The sequence below is a fragment of the Pygoscelis adeliae genome, unplaced genomic scaffold (assembly GCF_000699105.1).
Source record: "Pygoscelis adeliae isolate BGI_AS28 unplaced genomic scaffold, ASM69910v1 Scaffold14, whole genome shotgun sequence".
Lineage (NCBI taxonomy): Eukaryota > Metazoa > Chordata > Aves > Sphenisciformes > Spheniscidae > Pygoscelis > Pygoscelis adeliae.
In genome coordinates, this window is record NW_008825109.1 from 5,350,773 (window position 1) to 5,368,620 (window position 17,848).

At 36.8% G+C, this 17,848-nt stretch overlaps 1 protein-coding gene across 1 annotated transcript in view; it reads right to left on the minus strand.

Annotated features, from left to right (window-relative positions):
- Window positions 1–1,106: 1,106 nt before the first annotated feature.
- Window positions 1,107–17,848, minus strand: part of WASF3 (WAS protein family, member 3) — a 50,921-nt gene continuing 34,179 nt past the window's right edge. The window contains exons 4-9 of the mRNA XM_009327756.1: window positions 15,909–16,062; window positions 13,691–13,808; window positions 7,428–7,603; window positions 4,304–4,567; window positions 1,982–2,352; window positions 1,107–1,264 (exon numbers count right to left, since the gene is read on the minus strand). Coding sequence (XP_009326031.1) covers window positions 1,107–1,264; window positions 1,982–2,352; window positions 4,304–4,567; window positions 7,428–7,603; window positions 13,691–13,808; window positions 15,909–16,062 — 1,241 coding nt within the window. The remainder of the gene's footprint in view (window positions 1,265–1,981; window positions 2,353–4,303; window positions 4,568–7,427; window positions 7,604–13,690; window positions 13,809–15,908; window positions 16,063–17,848) is intronic.

The following is a 17,848-nucleotide window of genomic DNA, read 5'->3' on the forward strand; positions in this document are numbered from 1 at the left end:
GTTTTTTCAATGGGATGTACTGGGAAAGAAATACATTCAAAGTAATAGTTTTGAGTAAACATGCTACAGGAAACAGAAAATGATCCATCATGACTATACATATACAAATCAACAACAAAACTTATTTACAAACATTTATACCTACAGGCATAAAGACCACATTTAATACTTGTGAAATGTATCCGATTGTAAATCTGGACTGACAAAAGTTCCACTCTTTAGTATCAACAGAGTAACATTTCTACACTGCAATAATCATATGGCTTCCATCAGGTCTACCCTGAAGTCTTTGCATCTAGTTGATCTGTATCATAAAACTGAAAAGCTCTACAGGTATTTTAACTTTCATTTGTAATGTGGACATGCATCCGCTACCTACCTGAGACCCCCCCAGCACTCTACCCAACAAGCAGCCAGCAACCTAGAGCTGGCACTGTTACAAACTTATCCAGTCTGCTCACAAAACGTTAATTTTGGATCATGTGGATTCATTCTTCAAAGCATACATTTCATCATCTGATACATTTTTAAGATAAAAAGATTATCTAAAATCTACTCTGTATGCAAAAAAACCTAAGTCCAGAAGTGATTAAAAATAGACTAAGGTAGGCATAATTAGTAACTAATAAAAAAAGCTGAAGTCATATTTATGGAACTCAACACTTCACTCAGTCATAGTTAACTGCCCTCAAAGACTAACAACCAGACCAATTCACAAGTACCTAAGTATCTTACATAGTTAAAAGAATAAGATGTAAAGTAAAACAAAAAATACATTTTATCCCTTCAAGATCAGGAAAGTAAAATAAAATGCTGGTTCTGTAACAGTGCAACAACTGCAGCATATTTTGCACGCAGCACATGATTTGCTACATTTAGTGGCACTTAAGTATTATGCGGTAAATACTGAAGGACAAGTTTCTGATCTGCATAAACATAATCACATCATTATTACCAGAGTTGCTAAGCTACAGCATTCTGAATAATACCAATTCAATTTAGCACTTCGATCGCTAGCCTTAATACATGTCAACGTCCTGCTTTACATCTTGCTAAGAAAGCAATCACTGAAGCCGAGTGAACTTGCCACTGGGCTTGGACCAGGTTCAATCTGACCAATCGTTCTCATCAAACTCTGAATCATCATCAGAATCACTGTATTCCACGGCAATGCGTCTTGAAAGGATGGTTGCCACATCATTTCCAACAGGCTCTCGCTTTGCTTCTTGCTCACGTTGCTCCTGCACCTTTTTCAGCTGAATTCCTGTAGAGACAATTACTCTCAGACAAAGTTTTCTGCACAAGAGATTTTAAATTTCATATTGTTACTGGTGAGTTTTTTGTATTCTAACAATATATTCAGGAAGAAGGGGAAAAAAAGAAACCATTGAGTTAGAGAGCCTCCCTGAGCAAGGGAAGACAAAAAAGGCAGATTGGAATCCATTCTCAGAGACTGAATACTTCTAGACTTCTACAACTGCCAACAATATGTTAAAACTAAGTATTCACAACTGTATGGGTCCTTTTGATCTGAAGATGAAAGTTTTCATAATTGTATTTGGAAATACCATCAGACCTACAGCTCCATATTGTAAGCAAAGTCAGGAACAGCCACAAGTCACTGGTTAAAAATCAGTGGGCTGAAGCCTGGTGTTGGATAACTCAGTTCTGAACAGAACCAAACATCCATGTACACCTACTGGCTACTTTACATAATGGACGCAAGTACTGGTTTCATTTGGTCATGTCCACACAAACACTAAACACTATTAACAAAGCTGTACATCTTGGAACATTAGGCTTCAGAAAAAATCCAAAGTCAGGGTTGACAAATGTTAGAATAGGTGTGTGGCACCTGCAGTTAACTGGGCTCCCAATGACATTCCGCCCAGTTGGGAACAGAAGCCGTGAACTCAGATCACTGGAAAACACAGTGCTTTCACTGAAAAAAAGAAGTAGCTAGAACGCAGCGTCCACTTACCCATTCGAATGGCAGCAAGAAGATCGCTCCGTGCATCACTTATTGGCGGCTGCGCAGGTTCATGACGTTTTGCCTCCGTAGCTGGAGGAGCGTGCATTGGGGAGGAAGAGAGGGATGAACCTGTAGCAGGAGGGCCTGGAGGGGGAGGAGGTGGGCCCGGAGGAGGAGGAGCAGTGACAACGAGCCCACCAGAAGGAGGAGGATGAGTAGCTGCATATGTAGAGCCAGTCACCAGTCCAGAATGGGAAGGCGGTGCAGGAAGCTGAAGGGGACTAACAAATGCTGTTTGTGCTGAAGGAATCACAGGGGGAGGAGGAGGAGGGGGAGGACCTGTAGGATTGTAATAATCCACCATCTGAGCTGGAAGCATCCTATATAAAAACAGAACAAAAACATTTAATGCATTGAAAGTTAGGACTTACAGAATCATAACCCCTTAATCTGCTCTCATCCAACCTCAGCTAAAAAAATCAAAAGGAATTTAAACTGGTGAGTTAAATATGCAAGTGATTTTAAACATATGAATTGTCAAATATTGATAATGTATTCAGATTTAAGGCAGATGACAAAGGCAGTGTCGTTTCAGCACTCCACAAAAAGTGAGATTTTTATCTTAATACACCTGCCTAGTTAAGTATAAAGCTATATTTGTTATTAAACATCTACTCTGTGAGAATATTAAGCACAATGCCTATGATGAAGAAGGGACCAAGAAAACTGTAGGCTACCGGTCTCTTCTCCCAAGTAACTGGCGAAAGGACGAGAGGAAATGGCCTCAAGTTGCGCCAGGGGAGGTTTAGATTGGATGTAAGGAAAAATTTCTTTACTGAAAGAGTAGTTAAACATTGGACCAGGCTGCCCAGGGAAGTGGTTGAGTCACCATCCCTGGAAGTATTTAAAAGGCGGGTAGATGTGGGGCTTAGGGACATGGTTTAGTGGGCATGGTGTTGTTGGGTTGATGGTTGGACTCGATGATCTTGGAGGTCTCTTCCAACCTTTAATGATTCTATGATTCTATGATGAAGAAGGGACCAAGAAAACTGTAGGCTATGCATATCACTTCCACAGAAGACCAAGTGTTAGAATATTGATGATAAACATCGGCATGGAGGACAATGGAAAGTATGAATGGAGAGATTTACCCAAAGGTATATCATGCATCTCATGTGCTTCTTTAGTCAAGTTTATCAATTTAAATATTATTTAGTTAAATTGATACATTTGATTGATACTTTTAAAGACTAGGATCAGGGCAGAGCTAATTTCTTTGTTAAAATGTCATTAAAACAATTCTTAAGCAGAAAAAAAACGTGAATTAATATGAGAGTTATGAAGTAGGTAAAGAACTAGATATAGGAAACCGAAGTTGAAGGAAAGTTACTGATGATATTCAGTGATACATGTCAATGTATGACAAATGTGATACACTGACAATGGTCATGTACCTGGGGACTAAGCACAAGTATTTCTGTTATACACTGGAAATAACAGAGAAAACGCAGGTTGGAGCAGTCAATCATAGCAAAACTGAGTCATCTACAGCATGATACAGTCACGAATCGGGCAAATGCTATCCCAGGATGCATCAAGTGAGGCTGAAAAACCTTGGCTTGCTTAGTTTAAAACGACACAGGCAAGAATGATTACAACTTTCCTGCGGTTACAACTTGAAAGTTTAAGCTATTTAAGCAAAAGAACAGGCACAGACTGGTTAGAAAACATCTGTCTTCTTGCTATCAGAGGAGCCAGTAGTCTGGAGCAAGCCTTCCTTCAGAATGCATTCAGGCAAAATATCTACATAGGAGTTTGATAAATTCATATCTTGAATTACGGAGGTGTCTGTGGCAGTAGGGAACTTGATTCTGTGTTTGAGGAGATCCCTTCCAATTCTGTCATAAGCTACTTTAAAAAGTCATTTCAGGGATGCAACAGAGACTGCCACGTTAATCACATTCAGCAATACTTTTTCTGCACGTTCCCTGAAGTTTAAAATATTATTCAAATTATTCTGTAACTATTTTCTACTTTAGAGGAAAATTATCCCCCTTTTAATATTATATTAGGAACCCGTAATATTTTACAAGCATATTGATTTCACCACATTCAATAAACAGTTCATTATTTCCGCTTTCACTATTTCTTCACTTAAATCCAGTTCATACATAGATATTATACCAATTTTTTTTCTGTCCTCCCCAGGGAGATAACTAATGTATTTGGGGTCTTTTTGTGTGTGTATGCATTATATGTTACGATGGTTATGAAAAACACGCATCCCTTTAGTTTTGTCAAGAATTCATTGGAAGAAATCAGGAGTTTTACCCATATTCTGCTGGTACCACAGGTACTGAGCTATGCTGGCCATCTGAAGGCTGGGGTGGTGGTGGAGGCGGTTGCTGAGGTCTGTTTAAAGTGGCATGTCGTACAGTGGTGGAAGGTGGTCTGTATTCATGCTCATGGCTTTGGGATGCTGCCATGTACTGTGGACCATCTGCTGTTCCATATGAAGGCATTGCTATCTGCTGATGGAGGGAATGATTCGGAGTAGCAGGGTAAGAATAATCTGTAACATCAGATGCATGGGACCTAAAATTAAAGTAAATGGATACAGAAGAACAGATTATGTGAGCGTAACAGGGTATTCTCTAAATAGCTCACAAGAAAAGCTAAAAAGAATGCAGTCAGAATTATTTTTCTTGCAACAGGACTCCCTGATTATCAAGCACCAGTCCCTTGTAAGTCCACAGAAAGCACAAGAACAAATGCAACAAAAAAATGATGATTCAGCTTAACATGACTTGAAAATAAATTAGTCTGACAAGTCAGCATAAAAGGACTGAAATTGAATGTTTTCAATATTTCAGCATACTAGCCACATGCAGAATGTCCTCCTATGATGCAGACTTTAAAAAAAGGCAAAAAAAATTTAGAGCTTTCTCCAGATTTTAGAGTTCTTTAGTAGCCATAAGGAGGCATATTTTTTTTGTCAATGATTTTGACAATGGTAATGCTTATCAGACCTGCCTTAAGTTAACAATGGCAGCAGAAAAAGGAAAGCAATACTGCAAGCACTCACAACTATGCAGAAGAATATATTTTACCAAAGCGGAGAAAACCAATTTCAAGTTAGAAAACGCTTTTTATTTTGTTTGCACAATTAATTTTGCTGGAAAGGCCTAGAGAAACTGGGAAACGTAAATATTAGTTGAGCAGAGAGTTCATAAAGATACAAAGTCTAGGATGCTCTGTCAAATAAGCCCAAGAGAGGGAGCAAAAGGATCTCTTCATCCCATTACTGCAAACAGTTGTTTTAGTAAATAACAATCATGCAGCCTGGCTTTTAGTGAACACGGTAAACTGATGCACTTATCTGTAAGACTGGAAGCAAGGTAAGCAACAAAAAGCCAGGGCTTTGAGTAAAACAAAATGACAAACCCTTTGGGCATTTTGTCCTCTTTCATGCTTCCTGCCTGTTCCATTTTCTTTGCGTCACTCATGAACTCAATGCCCATTTTCCTTCTCTCCCACTCTTCTTTTCTTGTTCTTACTTTTCTCACATTAATTTGCTGGTTTCTGTTTGGATTCAGCTTGTGTTTCTCTCTCTAAAGTGCAATAAGTGTAACAAATACATTGTAAATTGCCACAGTCTGGACACTTGGATGTCAATGTCTAATGCGTAAGCCTTACAATTAGCAAACAAGAAGAAACATGAGCTTTTTTTTACTTTAGCATTAAAAAAGAATCACAATATAGCCAAATACGCTTCTTTGGGACCTTATTTCTAAAACACTGCTCATGCAGTAGCTGTCAGCATAAAAATGTCTCTGAAACCAGTACTTATTTCTATATGTATGGGTGTTTTTATAGCTTAGTTCCTACAGCTAAGACTACCCCAAGATAAAATAGAAAGCCTTCTCTCCACCTCACTACCACTCACAAAATTAACACTTCATGCATGTAAAACAGATTTCAGGATTCAATCACTGATATTTGATTCACTGAAATTTAAAGTTTTCCACACATTATAAAATTTGAAAGGCTTATATAAGTACAAGATATCTGTCATACCACAACATCTGTATCCGACACAATGATGCCTCCTACAATTTCTGCTTAAAAAAATCCTACAGATTGCAAATATTATGGATATCTGCAAATCAGCAAATACATGTTGACATTGCTGGGAGATAAAAACAAATCACTTCAATATGACTATTTAATCTCAGGAATCCTGGAAGCAACATGTTAAGGCCAGAAAAAGACTCAAAATGTGTCAAAGGCAGAACTCGGAGATGATCAAAAAATCCACATCTTGCACTTGACAGCTGAACACCAGTGTCATTTTACCAGATCAACCTGTGGAAAGCATAGTCTTAATGAAACAACGTTACAGACTGACAAACAGGAGGCAGTGTTTTGCATTAGAAACTAAAAAAAAAAATTAGTGATTAAAGGATTTTAGACAGAGAGAGGGGGTCTGAATAAATTATTGAAACAGCAGTAGCAATTTTCTTTAATTTTTTTGTTTCAAGTACAAGATGATTACTCTTCACAAAGACCAAAACATTACATACACAAAGGTCTCAGTAGATTTTCTTTTTTTTAATTAATCGCCACTGGACAGCAGACTAAAGGTATCAGTCCACACTTTTGCAGTGGTGGCTGCTTCCTCAACCTAGCCATTGAACAATTTAAACACTAAGTTGTCGCGCACTTTTTCCAGTAGGTTTTATCTATCTATCCCTAACATTACTGCTGCAATTAACCATGACAGAGAAATAAAATAAGAGGGAAAATCCTCTAGCGAGACCAGCTTAGCAAACAAACTCAAGACTTCCGTGCACACCAGAAGAAGGTAACTCCTGCTGAGCTCAAAGGGAATCTCAGACAACAAAGATGAATTCTGCTGTGTGTCTAAGCAGATTTCTGCTATTTCAAGCAATAATGTTGCATCTGGTTTTGTAGCTTGCTTTTTAGACAAATATAACATCAATAAAGCTGAACTGTGCCCCCACTAAAGCATTGTTAGAGGCAAAAGTATGCCTGAGTTGATCACAGAAAAATATTTATTAAGCTATCAGCAGCGTAACATACAACAAACTAGAGATGAAGGAAGAGGTACTGACATTATCTAGTAGAGACAGATTTAAATGCTTTTGCAGCTACTACTACTCAAGATCAAATATAAAGTATGCAGCAAACACTTATTTCACCACAGTGCATAACATTATGACAACAAAATGCTCATCTGAAGCTGAGGGAAGAAAAAAATCATTAATTACAGAATTTGTTATTTGTGCTTTAAAATACTTCTGAGAAGAACTTTAAAACATGCATCGTATGTTTCATCATTGTAACTATCTGCAGCCTGTAAAAGCACCTAATTCTACTCAGTTTTTCTGAACATACAACCGTGGTATAACAAACAGCTTTGCTGTAAACAGACCTAGTATCTGGGGACAGTGATCCCTCGGAAGATGCTCCATGGTACACACTTTGAGACAACCTGTTGTCAGGTCTAAGCTCTTTGTCATATGCCATCATATTCCACTCCTGGCGTCTGTTCCTGGCTTTTCTAACCTTTTTCACCTCACGGGTGGTGCCATCTATACGCTTTTGCTCCTAATGTTCAAACAAAAGAAATAAAGCATGCAAAGAGAGAAAAAAGGAAAGGAAAAAAAGCTGGTTAAAATGTAGTTAGAGCGCATGAAAATAAGACCAGATTTACAGGTGAAGCCAAGTCTTCATAAAATTTCTCTGCACTGAAAATGAGAATATCTCCTTGAGCTATGAACCTCATTAGTAGTAAGACCGCTGCTTTGCCCTTCTTCTGTAGGATGCACATGCTAGTGCGGTATCGACCTACTGTTTTTCCCAATACAGAGAAATGTGACTGATTTTAAAAGCCAGAAAGTTTCACTACTTCTGACATCATTTGTCATTTATTTAGACCATCCTGAAGCACTTGTAATTTCCTTCTCCTGCAAATCAATCTTATGAGAATGTGTTAAAAATGCTCAGGGTTATTTTGGCTATTCATTAGGGGTACAATCGCCTGAGGCTTTGGGGAAGGATGGAAAAATTAGAAACATTTTCCTATTTCACAGTCTACGTGAAATGATTTTTTTGTTGTTGTTGTTGTTGTTTTAACTTCTTATCCCTTCTTAGATCTGATTAACTACTGAACTTCTTCCTCGTTTTTCCTCATCGTTGTTTCCCATTATCTTACATAAAAATGAATGACGCTAATCCTCTCTGCAATGTGTCAGTAATATTCAGGCCAGTAATATATTAAAGCTTGGTAGCTTCGTGACAAATCAGTCTGTATAGCTTTTTTAATCTTTCTATGTAATTTCAGGCCCAATCAATGTCAGTCTTTATCTATCAGTGAAATCTCCTAATAGTGGGACTCAATGTTTTCACACTTCTGAAATGTTGTCCTCACCTACTTCTGACTACTCAGTATGAATATAAAAACCATATTGGTGCTTCAGTAGAAAAATATACAAGTTTGCTCAATCCAAACCGAAAAGGGTATTTATGTGCTACTCCTTTTCTCAACATTTATGAGGGCATTGGATTTTTTTTTTAATCAGCTCTAGAGCCCACATCTTAGAATACTAATTCATAAATAGGCTAAACATGTTTTATCTATTAATAAGTCAGTATTAGGCTTCTGGCTGCTAGAAAAATAGTTTCTCAGGAAGGAATTATGTTGATATTCTGAGAATGTAGTCATATTCAACTGTATTTAGAGAAGAGTGGTAAAACACTGATATGCAAGCATTTTATTGTGGAATCTCTACCTTCAAAGTAAAGGGAAAATAGTTGGAAAGCCAGTCTCACCAAAAAGAAAAAGAAAAAAGTACATCACAGATGGACATAGGTGTTTTACTCCAACTGTCTAACAGCACTGAGTAAATAATTCTGAAATAATGTACTTGGCATTATATAAGTAACAAAAATCTATCAAATGGCTCGCTTGCCCTCATTTTGGATCTCTTGCTTGTTCATGCATGTCCGTATGAGGGACTTGCTGATCCGCATCTGTGAACATTAAGAATGACAGACAAAAGTCTTTTTGAAGTTCAGCATCCAAATGTTCTGACAACACTTGCTCATTCCTGGCCCCTGCAGCGAGTAGGTTTTTGATCTGATTCATGTTAAGTAAAAATCATCACCTTGGTTCTTAATTACTTCCCATAAAATCTTTTTCCTCCCCAAACTTCTTAGAATCACACCCTTTTTTATCCAGGTTATGCAAGGCTTTACTTTCTCCTTTAATACCACTTCTTCACATCAAAATTCCCCAATACAGGAATTGGAGCAGAAGGGAGACAGATTCAAGTCATGCTTTATTTTAAAAATATAAAGTTTTGCTAATCGCCATGGTTGAATATATGCTTGTTAAAGGCTTTACACATCTGTCTTTTTCATTTGATTGCTGCAAAATTTAATTTGTTTTAATTTGTGACTTTTATCCTGGTTCAGTTACTAACTTTGTTACTAAATCATGCTAGATTTGAGAGCAAAGTACAAGTAAGCCTTCTGGTTAACTGAAAATATGCTTTCATTTTCTCTTCTCACAGAATAGCAACTCCATCCTTAAGGGTCACAACTACGTATTTCTTGCAAGTTTCTAGATGAAGTAAATATCCACCTTTTGACCAATGTATGATGCTGCTTGGAAAGACAACCATTTTGATACAATTCCTGTACAATCAGGAGTGCTTACACGACTGCTTACATATAATCACCTATTTAAAAGTTTGGTTTTAAAGAGATCACAATGTTTTTTATGAAAAAGGTAAATACATATGCATGTGTATATATATAAACAACATAAAATAAACACAAAGCTTAGTTTGTTATTATTGGATCAGATTTCAGTTGGATAGGTTGTTCCAGACCAGCATCTGTAAGTGTGATAATGAATAAATATGCTGGAACCCTTTTTACTCAAACAGTAGTAAACCCTACTGGTATTGATTTTTGGATTAAATATTATATAAATACCTCTCTAAAACATTTAATTTCTTCCAAAACAGTGGGACAGGCCAATTACTAGCAGCTGACAAAACTAAATATACCTCTGAAGAGTAGTTTTAAGTTGTTCCAGTAATACTTTCATTACCTTGACAAACAACGGTGACAGCTCTAGTTTTAGTACCCAGAGCAATGACCACAGAGTTCTAGGGGAGCTGAAGCCTTTCAAAATAACTACAGTCAGAAATATTTCTTAGGAAAGTTAAGCAATGTTAAGAAGAGTTACTTCCTTTAACCGAGTGTAATAGAAGCTGTGGCAGACAAGTGGATGCTGTAGGTTAAGCCAGAAAACAGGTAAACCATTCAGCTGTTGGAAGCAAGTGATTTCAGCAAACAAAACCACCATATTAGAGCCCTCAAACAGGGTTAAGTTAAAGTTTGATATTTGCATCAAGAGTTAGAAAATGATATTTCAAGCATCTTAATAAAGAATTAAAGCTAGGAACAGAAAGCAGCTCCAGCAAGTATTTGCAACACTTTCAAAAAAAAAAAAACAGAAGCATGAGCCTAGAGTATCTTCCTGATTTCACAAATTTACAAGATCCTCTCAATCACAAGTCAAGAATGATTTTTGAAATACAAGCCCTCCAAATTTAAAGATTTCTACTTATTTAAATGATGAATCCTTCCTCAGAAAAAATGGGGAACAATAAAAAACAAAGTAGAACAACTTTCCTTTGGTTAACCAATAGTTAACAACTGGTCTACTACTATTCTGATTCAATTCAGAATATTACTGATATATGCAAGAGTCCCAATTAACTTCATTGAACTCTTAGGCACTGATCTACTGAGAGTTTGACAGTAAAAATACAGAGACCACACCACAAATTTTAAACTTAAAGAATTAAAATTACAGTTTTCTTCAGAGAAAAAGTTCACCTGAAAGAGCCAAATCAGAGAAAGCCTGTGTTAGATTTTTCAGTTAAACTTAATACAGAAACAATTAATAAGTACAATATTTGAAGGCAGGAAAATGAAACTCCTCACAAACCTTCTGCTGCAACAGCTCAAGCATATAAGGCCAATTACCAAAATAATATTGGAAAACTGCTTCTCTGGTGCAAAGAGTACTCTCAGGCTTCCTTGACCACCTGAAAAATTGAGGCTAAAAACCAGCTATATTTGGTCAGCTGAGTAGGACTGCATGTGGATGTCTAGTTTATAATTTGCTAAACATACGCATCTATTTCACCTGCACAGCTTCTCAACAACTTTCATATTTTGTGCTTCTGTAGAGTACAAATTGCAGAAGGAATTCTCACTTAGACTCAAAATACAACTTCAGCCACAAAATTGTTAATAGATGCTCTGGATTAATTCCTGGTCACCGCTATCGTATGGACAAGAACAAAAGAAAATGACAGTCTTAAGCAACCCGTGGAACGAACGGTGCCTGTGAGACATCACACCCAAACCCTCCAGCTCTCTAAAGGTTCCAGATGATAAAAAGCTCATTTGCACACCAGCTTCTCGAAAGCTAAAACCCAGATTCCTTCACATCACAAAGTGACACCTATCCATGCAAACTCAAATCCATGCTGCTTTCTTCTTAGTTGGTCTTGTTATATATTCAATCAAATAGCACTTCAGGTAGAATTTACCAAGGGGTATTTCTGTGATGTATTGCTATAATCCTACCTGACTGGGATTGAGCATATTTTACATCTGGTTTGTAGACTGTAATAAGACAATTAAAATCTACAAAAATATACCATGGATGGAAATAAGTGAGATGCGTTGTCTAAAATATAGCCAAAAATCAAGTTTATATATAAAGTGGTTTCGTAAAAATCTCTAAAACTATCAAAAAATTTTCAAGCTATATTCTGTTATAATTTTTTTTAAAAAAGCTTTTGTGTTTTTTCCTTTTTAATATTAAATCAGAATGAAAAAATTAGCAGTTGATAGTTTCTTTTTATCCCTCTCTCTAGTGAAAAGATCTAAATTTGAAGGGAAAAAGGTGGGAGGAAAAAACCCAAAGGATGCAATTGTCCCTATATATTTTTCATAAAGAAATACTGAATGACATTTAAAAAGAATAACTAAACTAGAGAATGAAAGCTGCTTTAATTATTTCCAGTCTTTTAATCAGCTCTGTGACTTATCACACTGAGAACATAGTGGGATTATAACCTTGCATATACATTTGTATACAATTATACAAATAACCAAGTGAACGTTTTCCAGTACTTTGCTTTAGACAGTAACTTCTACTGAAAATGTTTACTCAGCTTTTTCAAGTCTATTTAATATTTCAGCACTGAGATACCTGCCAAAACAGAAAAACATTTTTGACTCATACTCCTAACAGGAAGACCCGATTTATTTCTTCTAGAGCTTTTAAAATCATGAATTCACTAAATGTTTTAGTTAAACCATGTCTTCATGTTTTATTTAAAAGTGTTGTAGTCGGAAAGTTTTGTCTAGCAACAGGAACAAGGAATTAATAGAATTTTATAAAAACAGAATAGCAAAGCTTTCCAGTCATGTCCTACAATTTGATTTCTAAGCAGGTACCATATATTAGCATATATATACATGACATAACACAAATATACAGTAGCATATATATTCACATATTAGACATTACGTATATACACATGTATATAATACATGTATATATGCTGATATATTATGATACCTGCTTATATATACACACACAAGTATAGGTATGCTAATACACATTAAATATACACGTATGTGTATATACATACATGTATGTATGTGTGTACATGTACTGAAAGCTAAGTAGCTTCCTTCTATTTCCTCTGAGCAGTCTGTGCATCTTGTTTGGATTCCTTTTATTTTAAATCCCCTCTCTCACTGAACCTATCTAAAAGGGCACCTTCTGCCGGATAAGATAGGCAGTCATTGCTTCAAACTTTCCTTCTTCACTTTTTTTTTCCCCAGAATTATCTTCAAAAAATCTTAAAGCCCTCAGATTTGATAAAAAAATTGACTGCAAAGAAGCTGCAGAAGTAGCAACTAATTTCTTCATTCAAAAGTAAAATCCATTAAGAAAATCCTGATTGCAGAGTACACATCTCGGATCAAACTGCTGAAGATATTCCAGAAGGACTGAAGACACTTTTCTAGGAAAAAGCCTTTTTTTATTGGTTTTAAACTTAGAGGAAACAAGGACCATTACTCAAAATTAATCTTCTCTTGTTGCTGAACCACAGAATAACTTCACTGTGTATTATCATCTTAGTAACTTGTAACAGGTGTAGAAAAGTGAAGAGCTACTATCAAGGAATTAAAAAACCCAACAAAATATTTATTTGTGGATAAGCTTATGTTTTGCTACAGAAGTTGATGCTGCTGGATAAAGAACTATGAAAATAAAGGAAACCATAATTCAAATCCCTTTCCCCGCCGCCCCTCCCCCCCCCCATTTTGCTGAGGAGTACTAAGCAGATACTGGCAAAGGATTAACGAAAGTACCTTGGAAGATAACTACAGTACTCCTAAAATTCAATTTGCCAACTTAAAATAGACAGTATGAGCTATAAAAACTGAACCAACTGACTCTACAGCTACATATGAAGAGGAATAGTCTTTCCATGCACACAAACTAAGTATGACCTAGCAATTTTTACACCTGGACAACCGTACACAAAATTGTAATACATACATTTGCTATTATGTTTCTGCTTTTACCTTTTGTCTCCTCTTTTCTTTTCGTTTATCTTCAGTATCTTGTAACATTTTTTCTTTCCAAAGATCAAAAAAATAGGAAGGATCAGTATAGAATTTCAATCCATCTTTTTTATCATCCCTGGAAATACAGTAGAAGAAAAGCTAAGAAAATATGAATTAGTATTTTTCAAACCAACAAAACTCACCTTTGACGATCATCTAAGCTTCATCTTTTTTGCATTATAGGATGACAGCATGCCAAGTGCATTAAATGCCACTCTTGGTAGTTACAACTTACAATTGGCTTGATTCACACCAAGAATTTCAGGGGAAAGGGGCAGAATCCACAGCCTTTTGGGAGGCATACTCCCAGGCTATGCCTCATCAGAGCTCAGCAGGAGCTGACTAGGCTCCTGCATCAGCTGGCTCACCGGAGTGAAATTCACTGGTGCTGCAAGATCATCGGTGCCAAGACAGGATGTGTAGGGGACAGAAGAGCATAAGAATGGAACTCAACTGTCTCAAAAGAACTGGAAAAGGAGTATTTGGCTCAATCCAGACAGGTCTTAAAATCTGACTTTAGGAACAAAGTAGGTCTGAGTACCTTCACCCTTATGACAGGAAGCACAAGACAGTTGCTATTCTCAATGGGACTCTTCTAACTAGGGGAAGGGCTAGGAAAGGGGTGGCAACTGAAAGGTTGAATCCTACCAGATTGTTCTAGGAAGATTTGAGACAGAGCTGATCTGCGCTTGCCAGCTCCAATTGGCAGCAGGAGCCAGGGACACCCAGACTAAGAAGCCACAAAAAAGGCATGCTATCAAATCCTCATTTGACCACATGGCCTGGAAATAGGGAATCTTCTAATATCATAAACTCCTGGAAAGCAGTGGTGTAGGGGGAGTCAACGTGGCAGGGTAGCTGGCATGGTCCAATGATGGTGATCATATGTGGTGATCCCAATCTAGCTTGCAATATGATGGTGATCCCAATCTAGCTTGCTAAACTGGTGTCCTTCAGAGTCCCTTTTGGCTACGGGTCCTAATGTCTTTCTGGGCAAATTTTGATAGCAGCTGAATACTAATTTCTACCAGCAAGATCAAGAGCTATGGAGATCCAGCACACAGAAACCTTACAACCACTGGAGCAGGGTACAGAGAGCACATCTTGTATACTGTCTGGTCATATGGCCATAAACCCCTTTTTGTGTGCTGGATCTCCTCGCTACATATGTCTAACCTACTGAAGAGGGTACTGGGGCCACCCTTCCACCCCTCCAGCTTTGGTCAGACTACAATTCGAAGTTTGTTTAAGCTTTGTCCAAGGCAATACAGGTAATTTGAATTCAGCAGACGTAAAAGACTTACCAAGAAATATGATTTAAGTGAATTTCACTAAAGTATCCCTAATAAAACAGGAATAACTGTCACTGACACTGTCACTGTCATCCAGATACATATTAGGACATAGCTGTGCAGAACAGCTGATCAATAACAACTCTTACTAACTGGATGCCTATAAACAAATACCACCATTGTCTGTAGCAGTGGCAAAAAACATATCCTTCAGCTATAAATCTAACAATTTTACCTTCCAGGTAAAAGCTCTGTGTCATTCCTAAAAAAATTTCAAATAAGTTACTGCAGATTGAGTGCCTACTTTACACAGATACCTCACAAAAGTTGAAAGACACAGTAAAAACATGTTGTCTGCAACCCTTCAGACAGACAAATTATACTCATTTCATGAACAACCATAAACTTAAAGAAAACAGGAAAAGAAAACAGGAAACAAAGTCCTGCTTGCTGCTCTTTTATTCAGCAGTAAGTAACCAGGAAAAGAAAAGGTAACAATTGTGTGTGTGCACACGTGTGTATATGTTGGGGGGAAGAGGGAGAATAGAGGGAAGGCAAAAGCAACAAATCCAGCTTTCTGGCTAAATGAACCAAAGAAAGCAGTTTAGTATATTATTAATTTTCTTTTCACTTTTTACATAATCAATGGCCCTTGCTCTCTGATCCTGTGCTGCCATGTAACACTTATGCTGAAATACGATGATTTTTGTCAGGTACAACTTATGGTAATAGCAATTTTTGTTTCCATGAACAGGGAAGTCCCCAAAAAACCAAATCGCAAAAACCAATACAGCTCTTCCCTTCTGCTGTAATTATTCTTCTCTGCATACAACTAGGAGATAAAGGGCAAAGTACAAGAACGTAAACAATTAATATTTCCGTACCTATAAGGTGAAAGAATATTCAGAGGTGGTGGTTTGTCACTCTGATTATAAATATCAGCCACCGGGTTAGGAATGCTGTTCTTTGAAACTACCTGCTGATCTTGAATTGTTGAGCTCTTGAATGCTTTTTTCATGTTGATATCCTGTAACGATACTGTTAGAAACAAAAATACATTTATCACAGGTCTGAAGTTAACATAAGTGGATAAACGAAGTCCATTTTACACTAGCTATTTAAAATATTTTCAGCAAAATATGCAAGGAAAACTGGAAGATTTTTCTTTGTGGATAATCATGCTATTTAAGCATAAAGGCATGAAGAATTACCATCATAAATCAGATTTAAGTCCCACTTGGTCCAGGAACCTCACTTAAAGTAATAGGACCACAGACTGGGTCTTGGATGATGCAAGAATCCTGTCACATGCAGATGTCCAGTGATCTCCCTTTTTTATGATGTTTAACCTGAACTTCTAATAGCAGAAAGACTGGCTTCAAGCCTGAATCACAAGGTCTGGTATTCCTCTGACACAGCATGTTTTATAATTACATGTGGTATCCATACACATCCAACCCCATTCTAAGTTTAATTAAATTATGGCCTCCACAACCTCCTGTGAGAGAGTTCCACATCTTTTACCATCTTCCAACTCCAAAATCTTTCCATATAATTGATCATCCCTTGATCTTAAGTTTTCCTCATCTCCCTACAGAGAGAAATACTTACCTTCTTTATACAGTCCAGTAACATACTTCCATTTTATCTTTTCACGTACACAATTCTGGAGGAAACAATACTAGCCTTTTCATTCTTTCTTTTCAAATGAAAGATTTAAGTTGCTTTTAATTGTCCCTGTCACTTTTAGCAAGACTTTCTTTCATTCTTAATATAAATTTTCCTGAGATGGAGTGACCATTGCTAAAGAGATCCAGATAATGCCAATCAGTTTAGAAGTGTGAGTAAGCTCTCCGCATTACCTTCCATTCTTAGGCAACCTGAAATACAGGTTTTTGACTGCAGTTGAACAGAGCGCTGAAGCCTTCACTAGCTTGTCTACAATGACACTAACCATTTCTTGAATTGATCCCACTGTTTTACAACAGTGTAAGCTATAGGAGTAGTGCAAACAAAACGCACTGGCTTGTTTTCTTTTTATTGCCGTTTCATCTAATATTTCTTGCCCATTCATCTAATTTATCAAGTCTCAAGAACAAAGTGAGAATTTCACACGGTAACTGAACAGTACCAGGCAAAAATTTAATCTATTGATGACCTGCAAAACCAGAAAGGCATGGCATTTAATACAGACCCCGTAAGGTACACTGCTATCCTTTGTCATGATGGAAACCAAATCCTACTCAGACTTCTCTACCCAACTATTTTTATTATCTGTGCTGAGGTCTTGCCTCTCACTCCAAGACCACTTAGATTCTTCCATAGCTTTTAAAATAGCAAAAAATTAGAAATAGAGTATTTCATTCCAAACCATCGTTCCCCCATCCACGTCATCTGAAGTATCAAAACATCACTTTTGAGAAACTACTTTCTATTTAAACCTGCCTATAAATAAGCCAGTGAGGTAGTTCAGGCAGTTTTTTCAGATGTATATATCTGAATTGTACATTCCTGTTTGAAGGAAGACATTCAAAAGAGCACAAATCCCATTTTTCTGGGGCTTCTTAGTGTAAGTTATTTATATGCTTTTGAAAACTTAACCTCAATTATTTTAAAATGTTTCTTCAACTGTAGTATTAGTTATAGATATAAAATATTTTTATATATACACTATACATTAGTTATACCTAAGAATGTAAGGAATCACTGATGCAATTAAATCTAAAGGGTTTTTTAAATCAACCTAACAATTGACTTTTTACTTAAATGCCTAAGCTACTCAGAAATATATTTAGTATTAGTGACAGTACAATGAATTACAAAG